The sequence below is a fragment of the Rhinolophus ferrumequinum genome, chromosome 6 (genome assembly GCF_004115265.2).
Source record: "Rhinolophus ferrumequinum isolate MPI-CBG mRhiFer1 chromosome 6, mRhiFer1_v1.p, whole genome shotgun sequence".
In the NCBI taxonomy this organism is placed as follows: domain Eukaryota; kingdom Metazoa; phylum Chordata; class Mammalia; order Chiroptera; family Rhinolophidae; genus Rhinolophus; species Rhinolophus ferrumequinum.
Genome location: NC_046289.1, coordinates 47,171,977 through 47,187,768, shown reverse-complemented (window position 1 = coordinate 47,187,768; position 15,792 = coordinate 47,171,977). Strand labels below are relative to the sequence as shown.

At 38.2% G+C, this 15,792-nt stretch overlaps 1 protein-coding gene across 2 annotated transcripts; it reads left to right on the top strand.

Annotated features, from left to right (window-relative positions):
• Positions 1-1,529: 1,529 nt before the first annotated feature.
• LACTB (lactamase beta) lies at positions 1,530-15,046 on the top strand. Of its 2 annotated transcripts, none has more exons than XM_033109169.1 (6): positions 1,530-1,961; positions 2,393-2,459; positions 3,969-4,159; positions 4,898-5,165; positions 6,475-6,640; positions 14,119-15,046. In XM_033109169.1, exons 1-6 carry the CDS (start codon positions 1,599-1,601, stop codon positions 14,648-14,650), a joined length of 1,587 nt encoding a protein of 528 aa, XP_032965060.1. In that variant the 5' UTR covers positions 1,530-1,598; the 3' UTR covers positions 14,651-15,046. The 2 variants fall into 2 exon arrangements, with proteins under 2 accessions (XP_032965060.1, XP_032965059.1); XM_033109168.1 differs by having other exon boundaries at positions 4,898-5,249; positions 14,119-14,899.
• Positions 15,047-15,792: the final 746 nt, after the last annotated feature.

Here is a 15,792-nt window from a genome sequence, read left to right as displayed (position 1 = left end):
GCCTCTCAGGCTCTCAGCTTGCATGGAGAACATTTATTCTGTTACTTTCACAGAAACTATACTTTGGGTGGCCTCTACCTGCTTCTAAACTGGTGGAAGTCCACCCAAACCTTGGCTTTTGCTCTCTATATGGCTCTGTTTTTCTATTCCATTTCTGATCCAAGGAGAGGTACAGAAGAATACAGTTGTAAAAAAAATAATAAAGTGAGCACTTATTTTAATTACCACTGGCTGTCTTTCACATTTTTCTCTTTATATTGTTTTCTCTCACTGTCATGTGCTTAGAAGAGTGGGGTCTCTATGATACGAACCTCCAATACCATCTTGACAGAGTGCACCTGTCCACTCTAACTGCAGGTGGTGCTCCAGAAACCTCTGAGTTCCATTACCAAACCCTGAGTCTTAAGATACCCTGATCTCCTGAGGGTTGAGGGCTTTGAGAGCAGCTCCAGCACCTTATAATTAGTTAGCCCCAGTATTTTCTGACTGGATGTGGTTACCGTTACTGCCTTTTCCTCCAGTTAAACAATTATTAGCTCAAGATGTTTAGAGTTTTTTTCTCCTGACGATAGACTGTCAGTTCAAGCCAATGAATTCTATATATATTCCACCTGCAAGAAAAGACAGGATTTTATACAGTGGGTATATTGCCCCAACCCCTAAACCCAACAAGCTTTCAAAAATCTTACAGAAATGTGTGTGTGTGTGTGTTTATCCCAAAATATTTTTAAAAAATTGAAAAATTGGAGTGGATGTTCAAAATTAACATTGTCATTAATTATTCAATTAGGATAACACGTTTTACATTTTGTAGCAACTTGAAGTTGGATTCTTATTTCACAAGAATATCTGATCATCTACAGATGTCAGAAATCATAACTAACTAAATTATATGAGGTATTTTTATTAAAATTTTTCAAGTGCAAATTTTTTTTAAAAATTTTTTTACAGTACAAAAAAATTAATATAAGGCCTGGATGTAACTTAATATGTTTGATGTAATGTGGAGCTAGGCCTCTGGAAGTAAGAGATTTTAGAAGGGCCTTATGAGCTGAAATGAGATAAAGAATGGAGATGACAAGAGAAAAGTGAGTTCTGAGGGAAAAGAAGATGCCTGTTAAGGCAATGTGCCAGGCGCTGTTCCAAGAGCTGAGGATCCAAAAGTAAAAGTCACTGCTCTCCAGAGAGGTCACTGTCTAGTAAGGAATCAGATTAGTTCAATGAAACGAAGTGTTAAGTGTTACTAAGGAAGTGTGCGCACTGGTGGTCAAGCTGTGGCGAAAACTCCCAAGGGGACAGGGACTAGGATGACTTCTCCAAGGAGGTGACCCTTGATCTGGGGGGAGTTAGATGGGGAGAAGGGGGTGGGGGAGAAAGATGAAGAAACATCAAGAGACAAGGAAAGGAGAAAGAGAGGAAAGGAGGAAGGGCTCGATGTGATCGGCGCTCCGGCTATCGGGGCTCGACTGCTAGGGTCTGAGCGCCGTCACCGCCCCCTCTCCTCTTCTCCCCTCCCCTTCTCTCCTCTCTTTCCTCAGCGCATCTGTAACCACCCGGGCCAGTGCGAGCTAGGTGGCTGCCGGCTCGCCAGAGACGCCATGTACCGGCTCCTGTCAGCCGTAACGGCCCGGGCTGCGACACGCGGGGCCTGGACGTGGGGCTGCGGGCGGCGCGGGGCTCACCAGCGCGCCAGGTTGCCGCAGCTCGGCCCCGGCTGGGTCGGGGGCCTCGGGCTGGGGCTAGGGCTGGCGCTCGGGGTGAAGCTGGCGGGCGGGCTTAGGGGTGCAACCCCCGCGCCGCCCCCCGCGACCCCCGATCCTGAGGCGTCGCCTCTGGCCGAGCGGCCGCCCCCGCAAGAGGAGTCCCTCGCCGGATGGTCTCCGCAAAAACCAGCGCCGCCCACCTCCAGGCGTTTCGCCAGAGCCATCGACAGCAGCCGTGACCTGCTGCACAGAATCAAGGTGCGGCGTCAACGGGGCGGAGGCAACCGGGAACCCGGCTCCCCATCCTGGGCGTCACCCCGACATGGGGCCCCTCGGTGGTCATCTCCCCGGGCCGAGCAGACCCCACCCCGGGCAATGGGATTCCCGCGGTCAGCTTCCGAGAAAGACTTCCCGTTTTCTGACCTCCTGGCCTCAGTCAGGCGCTCTTGGGGGGTTGCCCAAGTCCGGGCGGAGGTCACCGCCCTCCTCGGGGACCGCCTCTTTCCAGTCTGGGTGCCAACCCGGCACACCCCTCACCGTTAGCGCCCGGCCCGGCCAGTGCCGATGTGGGCGGGGCCCAGGTGGAGGGGGCGGGGCGGAGCCTGGAGCGTGGTCCAGGTGAGAGCGCTGGTGTGCGAGGTGTTTCCACCTGTCTGTGAACTGTCTGTTCCTTTCCACTTCGCTTTTAGGATGAGGTGGGCGCACCTGGTATAGTGGTTGGAGTCTCTGTAGATGGAAAAGAAGTCTGGTCAGAAGGTAGGCTCAGAACAGTGTTATTTAGTGGCTTGTTTTGTGCCAATTGGTGAATGAAATCTTGCTGTTTTACTGCTTGGAGTGAATCCCGTGAAATGCTGGTCAGTTTACATGAAACCACCCATGTTGTAGAGAATGTGTCTAACAATAAAGTATCGGGTTTTCTGTAAACAAGATTTAAAATGTGACTAATGAATAAGTTGCAGTCTTAAAAATGGCTTGTTTCTACCCCCCCTTTTCTGTAAGGACTAGAGTTACTGTTCTGAAAGTTGTATATAAAACAATCTATTAACTGCATGTTTGTAGGTAACCCTTGTAAGTACATACAGTGTCAGGATTTTTTTCTTTTTTAATTCAGTCAACAATTTGTTGAATCACCTGTTCTGTAAAAGGCACTGTAGTAAGAACTGGGTGTATTCATGATTCCGGTCCTTAATGAGTTTACGAACTTTATTACTTTCTTTGATTATGCATTAGAGGTGTCAGCTATTTTTTGAAACAACAAGCTAGAAGCATTGGGAGAGGGATTTCCGATTATTTTATTATACTTTTATCAAATCACATTTTATAACTTGATATACTTCTCCATTTCACACAAATTGGTTTAGCTTGTCATCCCAGGTTTTGAGGAACCATATTTTTAGGAAATGGTGTTTCAGACATCACTTAAACAAAGTAGTACTTCTTTACTACTTACAATGGGGGCAGTTACTACTTACAATGGGGGCAGTAGGGTCTTGAATTTAAAGAAAAATGATTCTTCCCCCAAGTACAAGTATAGACTAATCAATATATCTAATTTATGAAAAATATTATAATCAAAAATTATATAAATGTCAGATTTATGGGTGAAGACTTTGTTTTTAATGCAAATATTTTTCAGCATAACCCACATTTACAGTTTAAAAACAATCATTGTATACCTTTTCTTTCTTTGCAGATCTCAGTTCTTTGTATCTCTTAGATTTCCACACTTTCAGCCTGTGCAAAAGATGAACTTACAATTTTTTCTAGAAGGAGCTTTAAATTAGCAGTACATTGTTTTTCTTCTGGTTTGCAGCTGAATTGAATTGATAGCTAGATTGGGTTTGCGGGACCCCTTTTCATATTTATTTTTTATTGGATGGCTATTTTAAGGAATTCAGTGGAAACTCACTCAAAAATAAAGAATGAATATAATCAAGAACAATGATGTAATTTATTTAAAATGTAGAATAACCAAAAGATAAGCTAAAAAAAATTAGTATTTGAACCAGGTGGAAAATTGCTATTGTGCACAAGGTACAATTCCATTTAGTTATAAGGTTAAATTGGTTGACTTAACTGTTGTCGGTGTTGTTAAGACTGTCATCCCTTACATATTAAGTTTTCATTAACTTATAAAGGTAGAATACTTTTTCCTTTAGATAAATACACAGGATGTTTTAAGACAGTATTGTTTCAGTTTTTCAAGACCGTTTTGACCATGAAGCTTATTAATAGTGATTCTTTTTGCTCTTTTTTCTCCCAAAGGTTTAGGTTATTCCGATATTGAGAACCGTGTACCATGCAAACCAGAGACGGTTATGAGAATTGCCAGTATCAGCAAGAGCCTCACCATGGTAGCTCTTGCCAAATTGTGGGAAGCAGGGAAACTGGATCTTGATATTCCAGTACAACATTATGTTCCTGAATTCCCAGAAAAAGAATATGAGGGTGAAAAGGTAATGAAACCCACAGTTCATTTGACAAATGACATGTTAAATGATTTAACAGGTTGCATGGGATTCTTTGGTTTGTTTTTAATTATTGTTAATTTTTTTTTTTTTTTTTTTAGATTTTATTGGGGAAGGGGAACAGGACTTTATTGGAGAACAGTGTGTACTTCCAGGACTTTTTTCAAGTCAAGTTGTTGTTCTTTCAATCTTAGTTGTGGAGGGCGCAGCTCAACTCCAGGTCCAGTTGCCGTTGTTAGTTGCAGGGGGCACAGCCCACCATCCCTTGCAGGAGTCGAACTGGCAACCTTTGTGGTTGAGAGGACCCGCTCCAACCAACTGAGCCATCTGGGAGCTCAGCGGCAGCTCAGCTCAAGGTGCTGTGTTCAGTCTTAGTTGCAAGGGGCACAGCCCACCATCTCTTGTGGGAGTCAAGGAATCGAACCGGCATCCTTGTGGTTGAGAGCCCACTGCCCCTTGTAGGAATCGAACCAGCAGCCTTCGATGTTAGGAGCACGGAGCTCCAACTGCCTGAGCCACTGGGCCAGCTCCCTGTTGATTTTTTTTTTTATCCAGATGACAATCAAGTGGGTATTTTTCTGAAATTTGAGGCTAAAGATCTGTACGTGACGTGTTTTTCTAGCAGCAGTTTAAAATGGAGAATATTACTGAGGTATTATTCCAAGGCTATGAACTTTTTAATTATAATTTAATAATGTAATTGAATTTTCATGTTTTTACAATTAGGTTTCTGTCACAACAAGATTATTGATTTCCCATTTAAGTGGAATTCGTCATTATGAAAAGGACATGAAAAAAGTGAAAGAAGAGAAAGCTTATAAAGCCTTGAAGATGATGAAAGAGACGATGGACTCTGACCAAGAAAAAGAGTTAAAAGAAAAAGGAGGCAAAAGTAATGAAAAGAATGACTTTGCTAAAGCTAAGATAGAGCAGGATAATGAAGCCAAAGGCCGGAATTCAAAACCTGTCAAGAAAAAAAATGATTTTGAACAAGGTGAATTATATTTGAGAGAAAAGTTCGAAAATTCAATTGAATCCCTAAGATTGTTTAAAAATGATCCTTTATTCTTTAAACCTGGTGAGTGTTAATTCCTTCTCTTAACAAAGTCATCATTACTGAAGTGTTAATTATTAGGAAATCCAAAATGATACCATCCTGAGGGCATTTGATGTGGCTGAAGATTGTGGCATGGATTTTGCTGTCAGTCCAGTGCCTGCCTTTTGTCTGTGTTTCTGAATAGTTAAGAACTTAACATGTAGTTCCTGCCTAGCATCCAGGTAGTTATTTAAATTTAGTCTCACGGAGGCTTCCAATTGAGTGGATTCTCAATATCAGGATATTTGTGGAAAAATTATGGAGAAATGTTGGAATAATAGTTCTCCAAATAAAATTTGGACCAAAGTTGACGTGATAAAGTATTGCTAGTATTTTACTATTTAGTTAGAATTCAAATTGCTCAACTTATTTTGTGCCTTCATTCCTTAAAGAAATTAGTGTTCCTCAACTTAATTTTATTTCCCAAAGAGCTAATCTATAAAAATAAATATCTTTGTTTTTGTATATTTTTTGATATGATGCCTATTGAAACCACTTAATATCTTTAAACGTACCATAGGTTTATTTACTTTTATTCCATTTCATTTTAAAAGTTGTCTTTACCATGAATAGATATTATGTAGGTATAACTAATAAGGACAAAGAAATGTAATTATGGATTTTGTCTTAAAAAATAAGGTTCTCACCCATATTTATTATAAATGATACAATGTACATTTCCAGAATCCAAAATGAGATAAAGGTATATATTTGAAGCAGTACATATCCTTGAGTATGTATTTGTATTTTAATGTGTATTTGAAACGGTTTTATATCTACATATATTTTATTAAAATAACTTATACAGCTATTTATGTCTTAAACAATGAGTAGTAGGTATATTAAGAACAAGACAATTGACTCAAGAATCCAAATTTGCTTTTCTTTCCCTTCCTATTTTGTTGCCAGTTTGAAGGATTTTTGTGATGTTTAAGGTAGGATTTATTTGTTTCACTTTCATAGAAAGGAGTCGATTTATGTGAAATTTTAAGTATGTTGATCATTTCATTCATGTGTCAGGTACATGGAATAAGCGGGGCCATTGCAAAGTGACTAAATTTAATATAATATCCATGTTTTATGAATGCCGAAGTAAACTATTCCAGTTTTAAGGTATACCAGTTTTCAGTGGGAAATTATTTTACATGTTTTTAAATAATAATGAATCATTTTCTTTTTTTTTTCCTCCATGCAATGATGCCTCAAGGTAGTCAGTTTTTGTATTCAACTTTTGGCTATACCCTACTGGCAGCCATAGTTGAAAGAGCTTCAGGATATAAGTATCTGGACTATATGCAGAAAATATTCCATGACTTGGATATGCTGACAACTGTGCAGGAAGAAAACGAACCAGTGATTTACAATAGAGCAAGGTAAATAAAGACTTTTGGTGTGTCTAGCTATATTACATCTTAAAAATGTGTTATCAATTGAAAGTCAAATTTTCCTTGTCTCCTTTCCAAAATCAACTTGCCACATTTTGGGAGGTTTTCTACATGTCTGTTTTTCCATCTATAAAGTGAGAGAAACAAAATATATTTGTAAAGTACCCCCAAGATCCTTAGATGAAAAGCATCAATAATAATTTAAACACATGAATAATTAAACCAAAATGGCACCTGTCGTGGGCATCTATAATTTGTTCTTCAATCATCCCTTTTCTTATATGTTTTATAAGCTAATGCTTTCTTTGTTTACTTTCTTATTTTTAATTGTTTTAACTTTTATTTCAAAATGATTTCATATTTATAGAAAAGTTAAAAGAATAGTATAAAGAATTTCCATATACCCTTCCATATACCCAGATTCCACATATGTTATCATTTTACCACATTTACTTTAACTGTCTTATGTATTAATATATTTTTTTTCTTGAGCCATTTGGAAATAAGTTACAGACATGGTATTCCTTTACCTGTCAATACTTCATTGTGTATGTTCTAAAAACAAGGACATTCAGGGTATTAATATTGATACGATGCTTTTATCAAATCTACAGACCTTATTCAAATTTTGTCAGGTGTCCCAATAATGTCCTTTATAGCAGAAGTCTCATGATGTCAATTTGTCTCATTACTGGTGATGGTAATTTTAATCACCTTGTTGAGATGGTACCTGCCAGGTTTCTCCACTGTAAAAGTGTGAAAGTCATTTCATTGAACTATATCAAATGAAAAATTTATCATAATTTTTACCAGTAATTTGTAAAAGGGCATTGGGAGAGAATTTTGAAGCTAATGACTAACAAGAATTTTATGGTTACGGTGTTTTCTATTTTACTCAAATTATTTGGTTTGTTAGAAAGGTAACATTTAACAAATCAACTCTTGCATATTTCCATTAGTACATGCTTTAAATGGCTTAATGGTACTTGAAAGAGATGAAATGGTGGAATTTTTTTTAGCTTTATCTTCCTATCTCCACACTAATTTTGTTTAATCTTCTATTGTATTTAGTTAAATTACCATTTTAAAATTACCAGCTTATTTAAAGGAATTAAATGCGCATTGTCAGTCAGGCCTGAAAGAGATTTTTTTTTTTCTGGACCTAAAGGAAATTGGGTTAGCTGCAAGCAATGAATTTTAATTTTTTAAATGGCCTGTAGTTCTCAACTAGTTCAGACTATTAGTGTTCATTATTTTTAGGTCCAACATTATATCCTACTGGAACATAAGAAAAATTGACAATTACCAGAGGTTGTCAAGTGAATCTAAAAAAGATTCTCCAATAAACATGGCATAGATGTATGACCTTATTTTGATTTAGATTTAGGCATTTGATAATGAATGCCTAGACTTGCATGTAAGGGAGAAAAGAACATTATGTATCCTTGAGCCTCTTTTCTAAACTGAAAATTAAGGCTATGAATATACAGACTGCAGAGTAGTTATCATTTATTTTCTGTTTTCTTAATGAGTGGTTAATTTGACTTGCACAAAAATCAAAATACAGAATATGATGAAGAGTTCATTTTATTTTATCTCCCATTCTTTGGAAAACGGCAGTGGGTTTCCATTTATATTGTAAAAGGTTCCTATCTGCCCTGGGTTTTTTCTTTAGATTTTGGTAGTACCCAATGGTGCTAAAGGGATAGTTGGTTCATTTTAGTTAGATTAAATGGGCTGCTGAAATAAAATTAGGTGCAGAAAAAAGAAGGAAATATTGTTACCTAGAAAAATGTTCTGTCCATTTGCTTTGTTTTTATTTTACTTAATACAATATCTATGTGAGCCTCTAAAAGTCAACTCTGGTTCTTTTTTTTTTTTTGTAATTATTTGAAAAGAGCTTACAGGGACCACCTTTTTTGGAGAGTTCAGGGAGTAAAAGGAATCATTTCAAACATATTTTTTAAAAAACCCTTAAAGTAAACTTAGTAAATATATATTTCTAGTCATTTGTTTTATAAAATTTCCAGCAAAAGTTTTCAGCTTTGTTATTTAGTCTATTGACTCCTTGGTCATAATCATAAATTAAATATGCTGTCCTGACCAAGGCCTTTTAGAGTTATCGTATCTCAGGAGTAAATATTTATTGTCTTTATCACGTCTGTGTGTGTATTTGTGTGTGTTTAAAATAGTGCCTCTCAGTGTCTGTCACCTATTCAAGGTATTTCCCCAGAATCCTACTCTAAAATATTACTTAGATTACTTTGGCCAGAATTCTAGCCACAGGCCACACTTAGCTGTACAGAATGCAGAGATGTAGATTTCTGTAGTTATATAATGTTATGGTGCAGAATCTAGAGATTCTTAAATAAGTAGGAAGAGGCTGTTTGTCATCTGGCGTCATTCCATCAGTTTAGTTACGAAGATGTCCTAGTAACTTACTCAAGAATTTGTATCTATATCCCATTCTTTTTAGAGCAGAAATTCCTTAAGAATTTGAAATAATCATCCAGCTGAAAAAACTTATTTTCATGAAAAGCCATTAATTTGCCCTCTGTGAAAAGGAATCAAGGGATTAAAGTCTAGAATTTGGCTACTTAAAGTTTAGAACTCTAGACTAAAGTCTGGAAATTCTCCATCGTTTCCTATTTTAAAGGAGGAATGACTGAGGAGTCCTAATTTCCAGCCTTGATGTAAGTGGTTTAAAATGCTTCACTGTTAAAAGGAAGTTACGCAAAGCTGATTATTAGCCAAAATATACCGGTAGTTCTCTCCTAGTTTACAAACTTGGGGTTCACTCTAAGAAGTATGTGTCTCAGTGACAAAATGTATTTTCTATTATTTGGCTTCTCTTAGATTTGATTGGCTTAGAATTACAAGTGTAATCACTATTTAGGCAAAAAGTAATGAGGACCTAAAATATGATAATGGCTACAGGAATGGAAGGAAGAAGAGCAAGACACAAAGCAGAGATTGAAGAATAGGAGTTAGCGTCCTAATGGATATAAGAGTTGAGGGCAAGAGAGTCAGCCAAGGTTTTAATGGAGAGGAGAAATATGACGAAAAGGTTGGGAAGAGATTAGTTTAGTTTTAGTTTTAGTCATGTTCATTATGAGACATGAGAAGTCCACATATCAAGTCATTGGTTCTCAAGAGAGCATATTAAGATTCTCTGTAGACTTTTTTTAAATCTTCAAAGCACATGCGAATGGCCACCCCTGCTTCACCCAATATTATGACTTGGGCTTTTAGGGGACATATAAGAATCTTGAAGGAAGGAAGAGGAGTCATTTTTCAAACTATATATGCCCACAGGCTCTCCAAAGTTACGAATTTTGAAGGGAGGATATAATTTTGGGAGGGAGGAAACCCAGAGGTCACTCTGATAAACAACTCTCCTGCCCTTCTCCAAAACCAAGTTTGAGAATGACTAATGCTAGTCGAAAATCTGATTGTAAATTTGGAACAGAGGTTGTGGCACAGATGCAGATTTATAGTTATCTGTATAGAAGAGGCCTGGGAAACTGGAACCACTGGTGACTGGAAGCGCTCGGGGAGTCACAGGACTGAGAGCTAGAAAGAGCTGGGAGCGCAGGGCTGTGGGAGTGTCAGCAAAGTGCTGCAGGGGGCACACAGCATGCGGACTGGAAGGGGGATTAGAAGATCCCACAGGACAGTAACCCACAGAATGCGGTTTGGTAGTAGTGATGGGGGCACGGAAGCCAGATTTTAAGGAATTGAATGAACGCAGAGGTTGAGTACATAGAAAAAACAGCAGGTGTGGACTGTGTTATGTAGGTAGGCAGTAAATGAGGAGAAAAAAAGGACTGGTAACTGGAAGATGTAACGAGGATAAAAAGATAAAAGTTCCCCTTCCCCCCCTTAGGATCGAGGAAACTAGAGCATTTTGTGAATTAAGGTGGAGTCCAAGTTCCTAGCATGGCACAGAAAGTCCTTTGTCACCTGTCCCATGTCTGCCCCTCTGGCATCAACTCTTGTCACTTTTCCCCTCAAGCTCTCTGCTTCAGCCAAACTGAACTGCTTTGATCCGCAGGCTGGCCTCTGTGAACAGCCAAGCTCTCTCACTGAGCTCAGGATTCCTCGTGTCCATCTCTGCTAGTCATTCTACAACCTGCTACTCAAAGTGTGGCCCAGGGGCCAGCAGTATTGGCAGCTGCTGGGAGCTTGTTAGAATTGTAGAGTCTCAGGCCCCTTTCTAGACCCACTGAAACAGAACCTGCATTTTAACAAAATCCCCAGGTGACTCATATGGTGCTTGGAAATTTAAGAACTGTCCAACAAGACTGTTGCCCCCTGAGAGCAACCACAGTATGTGGTTTTACTAATCTCTCCAGTGTCTCTCCATTAAAGATTTGGCCAACAAATGATTTCATTCAGCTTTCATTTAATGAGCACTTCTGTTCTGGATCGGGGACTCATCAATGCATAACGTAGAGAGGTTCCTGCACTTGTGAAACATATTCTACGGGAAGAGCCAGACAGACATATAAGCAAACAATTTAATTAAAATTTTCAGATATTGATATGAAGAAAATAAAACAAGGCAATGGGATATAGAGTAACAAGGAGAGGATGGGGAGTGGGATTTATTTAACATACACTGTTTTTAGGCCATGTTAGTTGAGCTGAGACATGAATGACAAGGAAAGCGAGGTTGCTTTGTTGCAAATACAGAAATAAGTCTCGCATGTGAAAGAAGCAAGTCAAGGTGTTATAAGTGATGAGATCAAAGAAGTAAGCAGGGGGTAAATCATTTTGGACAGTGAGTTTCAATGCTGTTAGACCCACTGCTCCTTAATTTAACAAATATTTTATAACACCTCCTTTAATGCCCTGAAATGAAAATCATAGATCATGTAACTGACACTTAGTACTCTAACTAGAATGTAAGAAGAAATAAAATGAGTATCGTTTATAATAGTAGATATTTCAATGTTAAAGTTTACTCATGACAACATTAGAAGACAATCACATGCAACTTAATACATAAAAGCACTGTAAAGGTGACAAGTGTAAGTGCAGACCAACACAGGTACATCGTATTGGTGCTTCAACTCATGCCCTTGGTGGCCAACTCTGGCTAAAGTTTGAGCAAAATAAAATACAGTCTTTCTTCAATTTTTATAGTGGTTACATTAAAAAAACAAAAACTCACTGTAGAGTAAAAATGCTCAATCAGTACTTTGTGTTTATACTATATAACACGGAGAGGGTTCTAAGCTCACCTTGTTACAAACAGATTTTTATTTACGTGAATATCTGGTGTGATGGTTGCAGGTCTCGCACCATATGGGAGGATGCACCATTGTGTGGGACTTTTCTATACATCGCAGGACATCCAGGCCCCTTAGGCCCCTCTCTGTGTCACTCAGGGCCCTCTAGGACTTGTGACAACTGAAAACATTCCTCCACAATTTTTGCTTATGGGGTTGGTACTGCCTCTGTTGAGGACCACTGATTGTATTGTAGGCCGTGGTAAGAAATTTGGGTTTTATTATCATTGCAGTGGTAACCATTAGAGGGTTTTAAATGTTTGGGAGAAGAGGGAGACATAATCTCTGGCTTCTGCATAGAGAATGCACTGCAAAGAGGCAAAATAATCTAGAAGTATAACTGGTGAAACAAAGTTGTAGAGGCAAAGATGTAGGTAGTGGAATTAGTCTTCAAAACAACAGGAAAATTTCTTAAGTGACTCTAGAGAGAAGGCAAAAAGAATGGATGATGATGTAAATACATTTTGCGATAAAGATGGGAGTTTCCAGCTAACTTTGGAGGAGTTTCCAGCTCCCTTTGAGGGCTTCAGTCTTCTCAGTATAACAAAGGATATAGTTATCTGCTGATTAGGCCTGAGGTAGAGTAGAAGGCTGAGGGTGGAAGAGATTGGGAATAGCTATTATGAATATACCAGGGAATGACCAGGGAAAGATCTGTTAACAGCAATGAAGACCCTTAGCAAGAGTATAGATTGATATCTCATCTTTGTTATGTGAATTTCCACAGCCTTTCTTGACAGATAAGGAAACAAGGAAAGGGGTACCGAGATGTGTTCCCGACTGGTGGATTGGTGTAGAGTAAGGTCAAAAGAGTGAGGAACCTAAAGGTGCTAGTGAGACCACAGCTGAAATAGTGGCAATGGCAGATGGTACAGTTCAGGCTAGAACAGAAAAGCAGGTGAAATCAGTAGGACCTAACAGAACTGGGGAAACTGGGAAGAGTCCAGGAGGAATAGGTGGAGGTCACAGTGAGGGCCGAGAGCATGTTCAGTTGGAGCGTTGGGACAATTGGAAGTGATAGGAAGAAATTTCTCAGTTTGAGACCTCAGAGAGAAAGCAGTTTAAAGTAATGGTGAGATTCCAGTCTGACAGTGCTTATAAATATCCAAAGTAGAATGAAGATCGTTAGAGGTGAGACGGTCAGCAAACTGAAAACCTCAGAGCGTTGTTTTATTCTGAATCTTGAAAGAAAGGATCCTCATGAGCCAAGTTTCAGTTTTTTGGTTAATTATTTTCCGATTTCATTATATTTACCTAATATTTGTGGTCCAGTCTCCTCCAATTAGAATAGAAACTTCGTGATGTCATGCACCTTGTCTCTTGTTTAACACTTTATCCCAGCATCCAAGCAGTACCAGGCACATGGTGAGTGCTCCATCAGTAACTGCTGAGTGCGTGAGTAAATCACAGCTATCACTTACTAAGCACCTGCCAGAAATATGCAAGCTGCTTTATATATATTCCTATATATATATATTCCTTTATATATATTCCTTTGCATATATTCCTAACTCTGCAAAGTAGATGTTTTTGTCTTCATTTTACAAGGTAGGATGCTGAAGCAGAGAGGCAACATAGAATAGGGATGCCAGACTTCCTGGCTGTGAATCCAACTCTACTACTTACAAGCTGTGTGAATGTGGACAAGTTATTTATACTCGGTGCCTCAGTTTCCTCATCTGTAAAATAGGGATTATAATAGTACCTGTCTCCTTACAAATATTAACCTTATTCCTGATGTATACACTTTTAGTTATGTGTCACATGATTTGTTAAGCCCAAGGAATATCTACCAAACCATAGGAGGTTCTATATATGCATGGGGAAAATATATTGTGTAGTTTCGTTAAATTTTTGCAGTTATTAAAAGTTTGATAACACTTTTTTGCAGTTATTAAAAGTTTTGATAACAGCATGGGAAAGCCATGCCAATAGAAAAAACACCCCACTTCCTATGCTTTAAAATTCACATGTAATTAGACTAGCTTACTCAGTTATCAGTGTTTCATTAGTATCTGAATCATAGTAAAAATTAGTGGTTGGCTTCTGACAATGTATGATCACTATATTGAAATATAATCTGTCTGATGTATACATTTTCCGATTCATTTTCATGTGTAAAGTCAATAATAGACTATTAAATTTTTAATGACCATTCTTATTTCATTTTAGATTTTATGTTTACAATAAAAAGAGACGTCTTGTCAACACACCTTACGTGGATAACTCCTATAAATGGGCTGGTGGTGGATTTCTGTCGACAGTGGGTGACCTTATCAAATTTGGGAATGCAATGCTGTATGGTTACCAGGTCGGGCTGTTTAAGAACTCAAATGAAAATCTTTTACCTGGGTATCTCAAACCAGAAACAATGGTTATGATTTGGACACCAGTCCCTAACACGGAGATGTCTTGGGATAAAGAGGGTAAATACGCAATGGCATGGGGTGTTGTGGAAAAGAAACAAACATACGGTTCTTGTAGGAAGCAGCGGCATTATGCCTCCCATACTGGAGGTGCAGTGGGTGCCAGTAGTGTCCTGCTGATCCTTCCTGAAGAACTGGATGCAGAATCTATAAATAACAAGGTTCCCCCAAGAGGAATAGTTGTTTCTATTATATGTAACATGCAATCTGTTGGCCTCAATAGCACTGCTTTAAAGATTGCTCTGGAATTTGATAAAGACAGATCAGACATACCTTAACATCACAGGTGTAAAATGAACTGTTTTGTTTTCTAAAACGTTAACTAAAGTTCCAAAACACATGAGATTTTTAAGAATAAATTTGTACTAGAGTATAATTGAATGCAGAGAGTTATATACCTCTAATTGCTTAATTTTGTAATTGTCTTTTACTGTAGGATTAGTGCTTTATACTCAGGGAAGTATAACTATTGTGTTTACTTTTTGAAAAAAAAATGTTAACTCTCGAAATAAAACATTCTGATAAAAATATGTACTTTTGAATATGGAATATAGAGAAATCTCATTTAATAAGAACCTGTAAATATTGTTCTTTTTTTTTGCTTTTTTTTTTCACCCACCCCCTCACCCCCTCCCTTTTGGTAACTATCAGCTTGTTCTCTATATCTATGGATCTGTTTTGTTTATTCATTTGTTTTGTTTTTTTAGATTCCACATATAAATGAAATCATATGGTATTTGTCTTTCTCTGTCTGACTTATTTCACTTAGCATAATACCCTCTAGGTCCGTCCATGTATCGCAAATGGCAAGATTTTATTCTTTTTAATTGCTGCATAAGATTCCTGTGTGTGTGTGTGTGTACCACATCTTCTTTATCCATTCATCTATCAATAGACACCTAGGTTGCTTCCATATCTTGGCCATTGTAAGTAATGCTGCAGTGAACACAGCGGTATATGTATCTTTTAAAATTAGTATTTTTATTTTATTCGGATAAATACCCAGAAGTGGAATTTCTGGGCCATATGGCAGCTCAATTTTTAATTTTTTGAAGAATCTCCATACTGTTTCCATAGTGGTTGCACAAATTTACAATCCCACCAACAGTGTATGAGGGTTCCCTTTTCTCCACATCCTCACCAGCAGTTAGTTGATTTTTTGATGATAGTCATTCTGACAGGTGTGAGGTGATATTGCATTGTGGTTCTGATTTGCATTTCCTTGATGGTTAGTGATGTGGAGCATTTTTTCATATGCCTGTTGGCCATCTGTATGTCCTTTTTGGAGAGATGTCTGTTTGGTCCTCTGCCCATTTTTAATTGGATTGTTTGTTTATTTGGTGTTAAGTTGTATGAATTCCTTACATATTTTGGATATTAACCCTTTATCGGATGTATCATTTGTGAATATCTTCTCCCA

Excerpts from the sequence above, each read along its gene's own strand:
- LACTB (XM_033109168.1), top strand. The coding sequence starts at position 1,599 with ATGTACCGGCTCCTGTCAGCCGTAACGGCCCGGGCTGCGACACGCGGG. Across the intron at positions 2,460-3,968 it reads AAAAGAAGTCTGGTCAGAAG|GTTTAGGTTATTCCGATATT; the intron begins GTAGGCTCAGAA and ends TTTCTCCCAAAG. Across the intron at positions 6,641-14,118 it reads GTGATTTACAATAGAGCAAG|ATTTTATGTTTACAATAAAA; the intron begins GTAAATAAAGAC and ends ATTTCATTTTAG.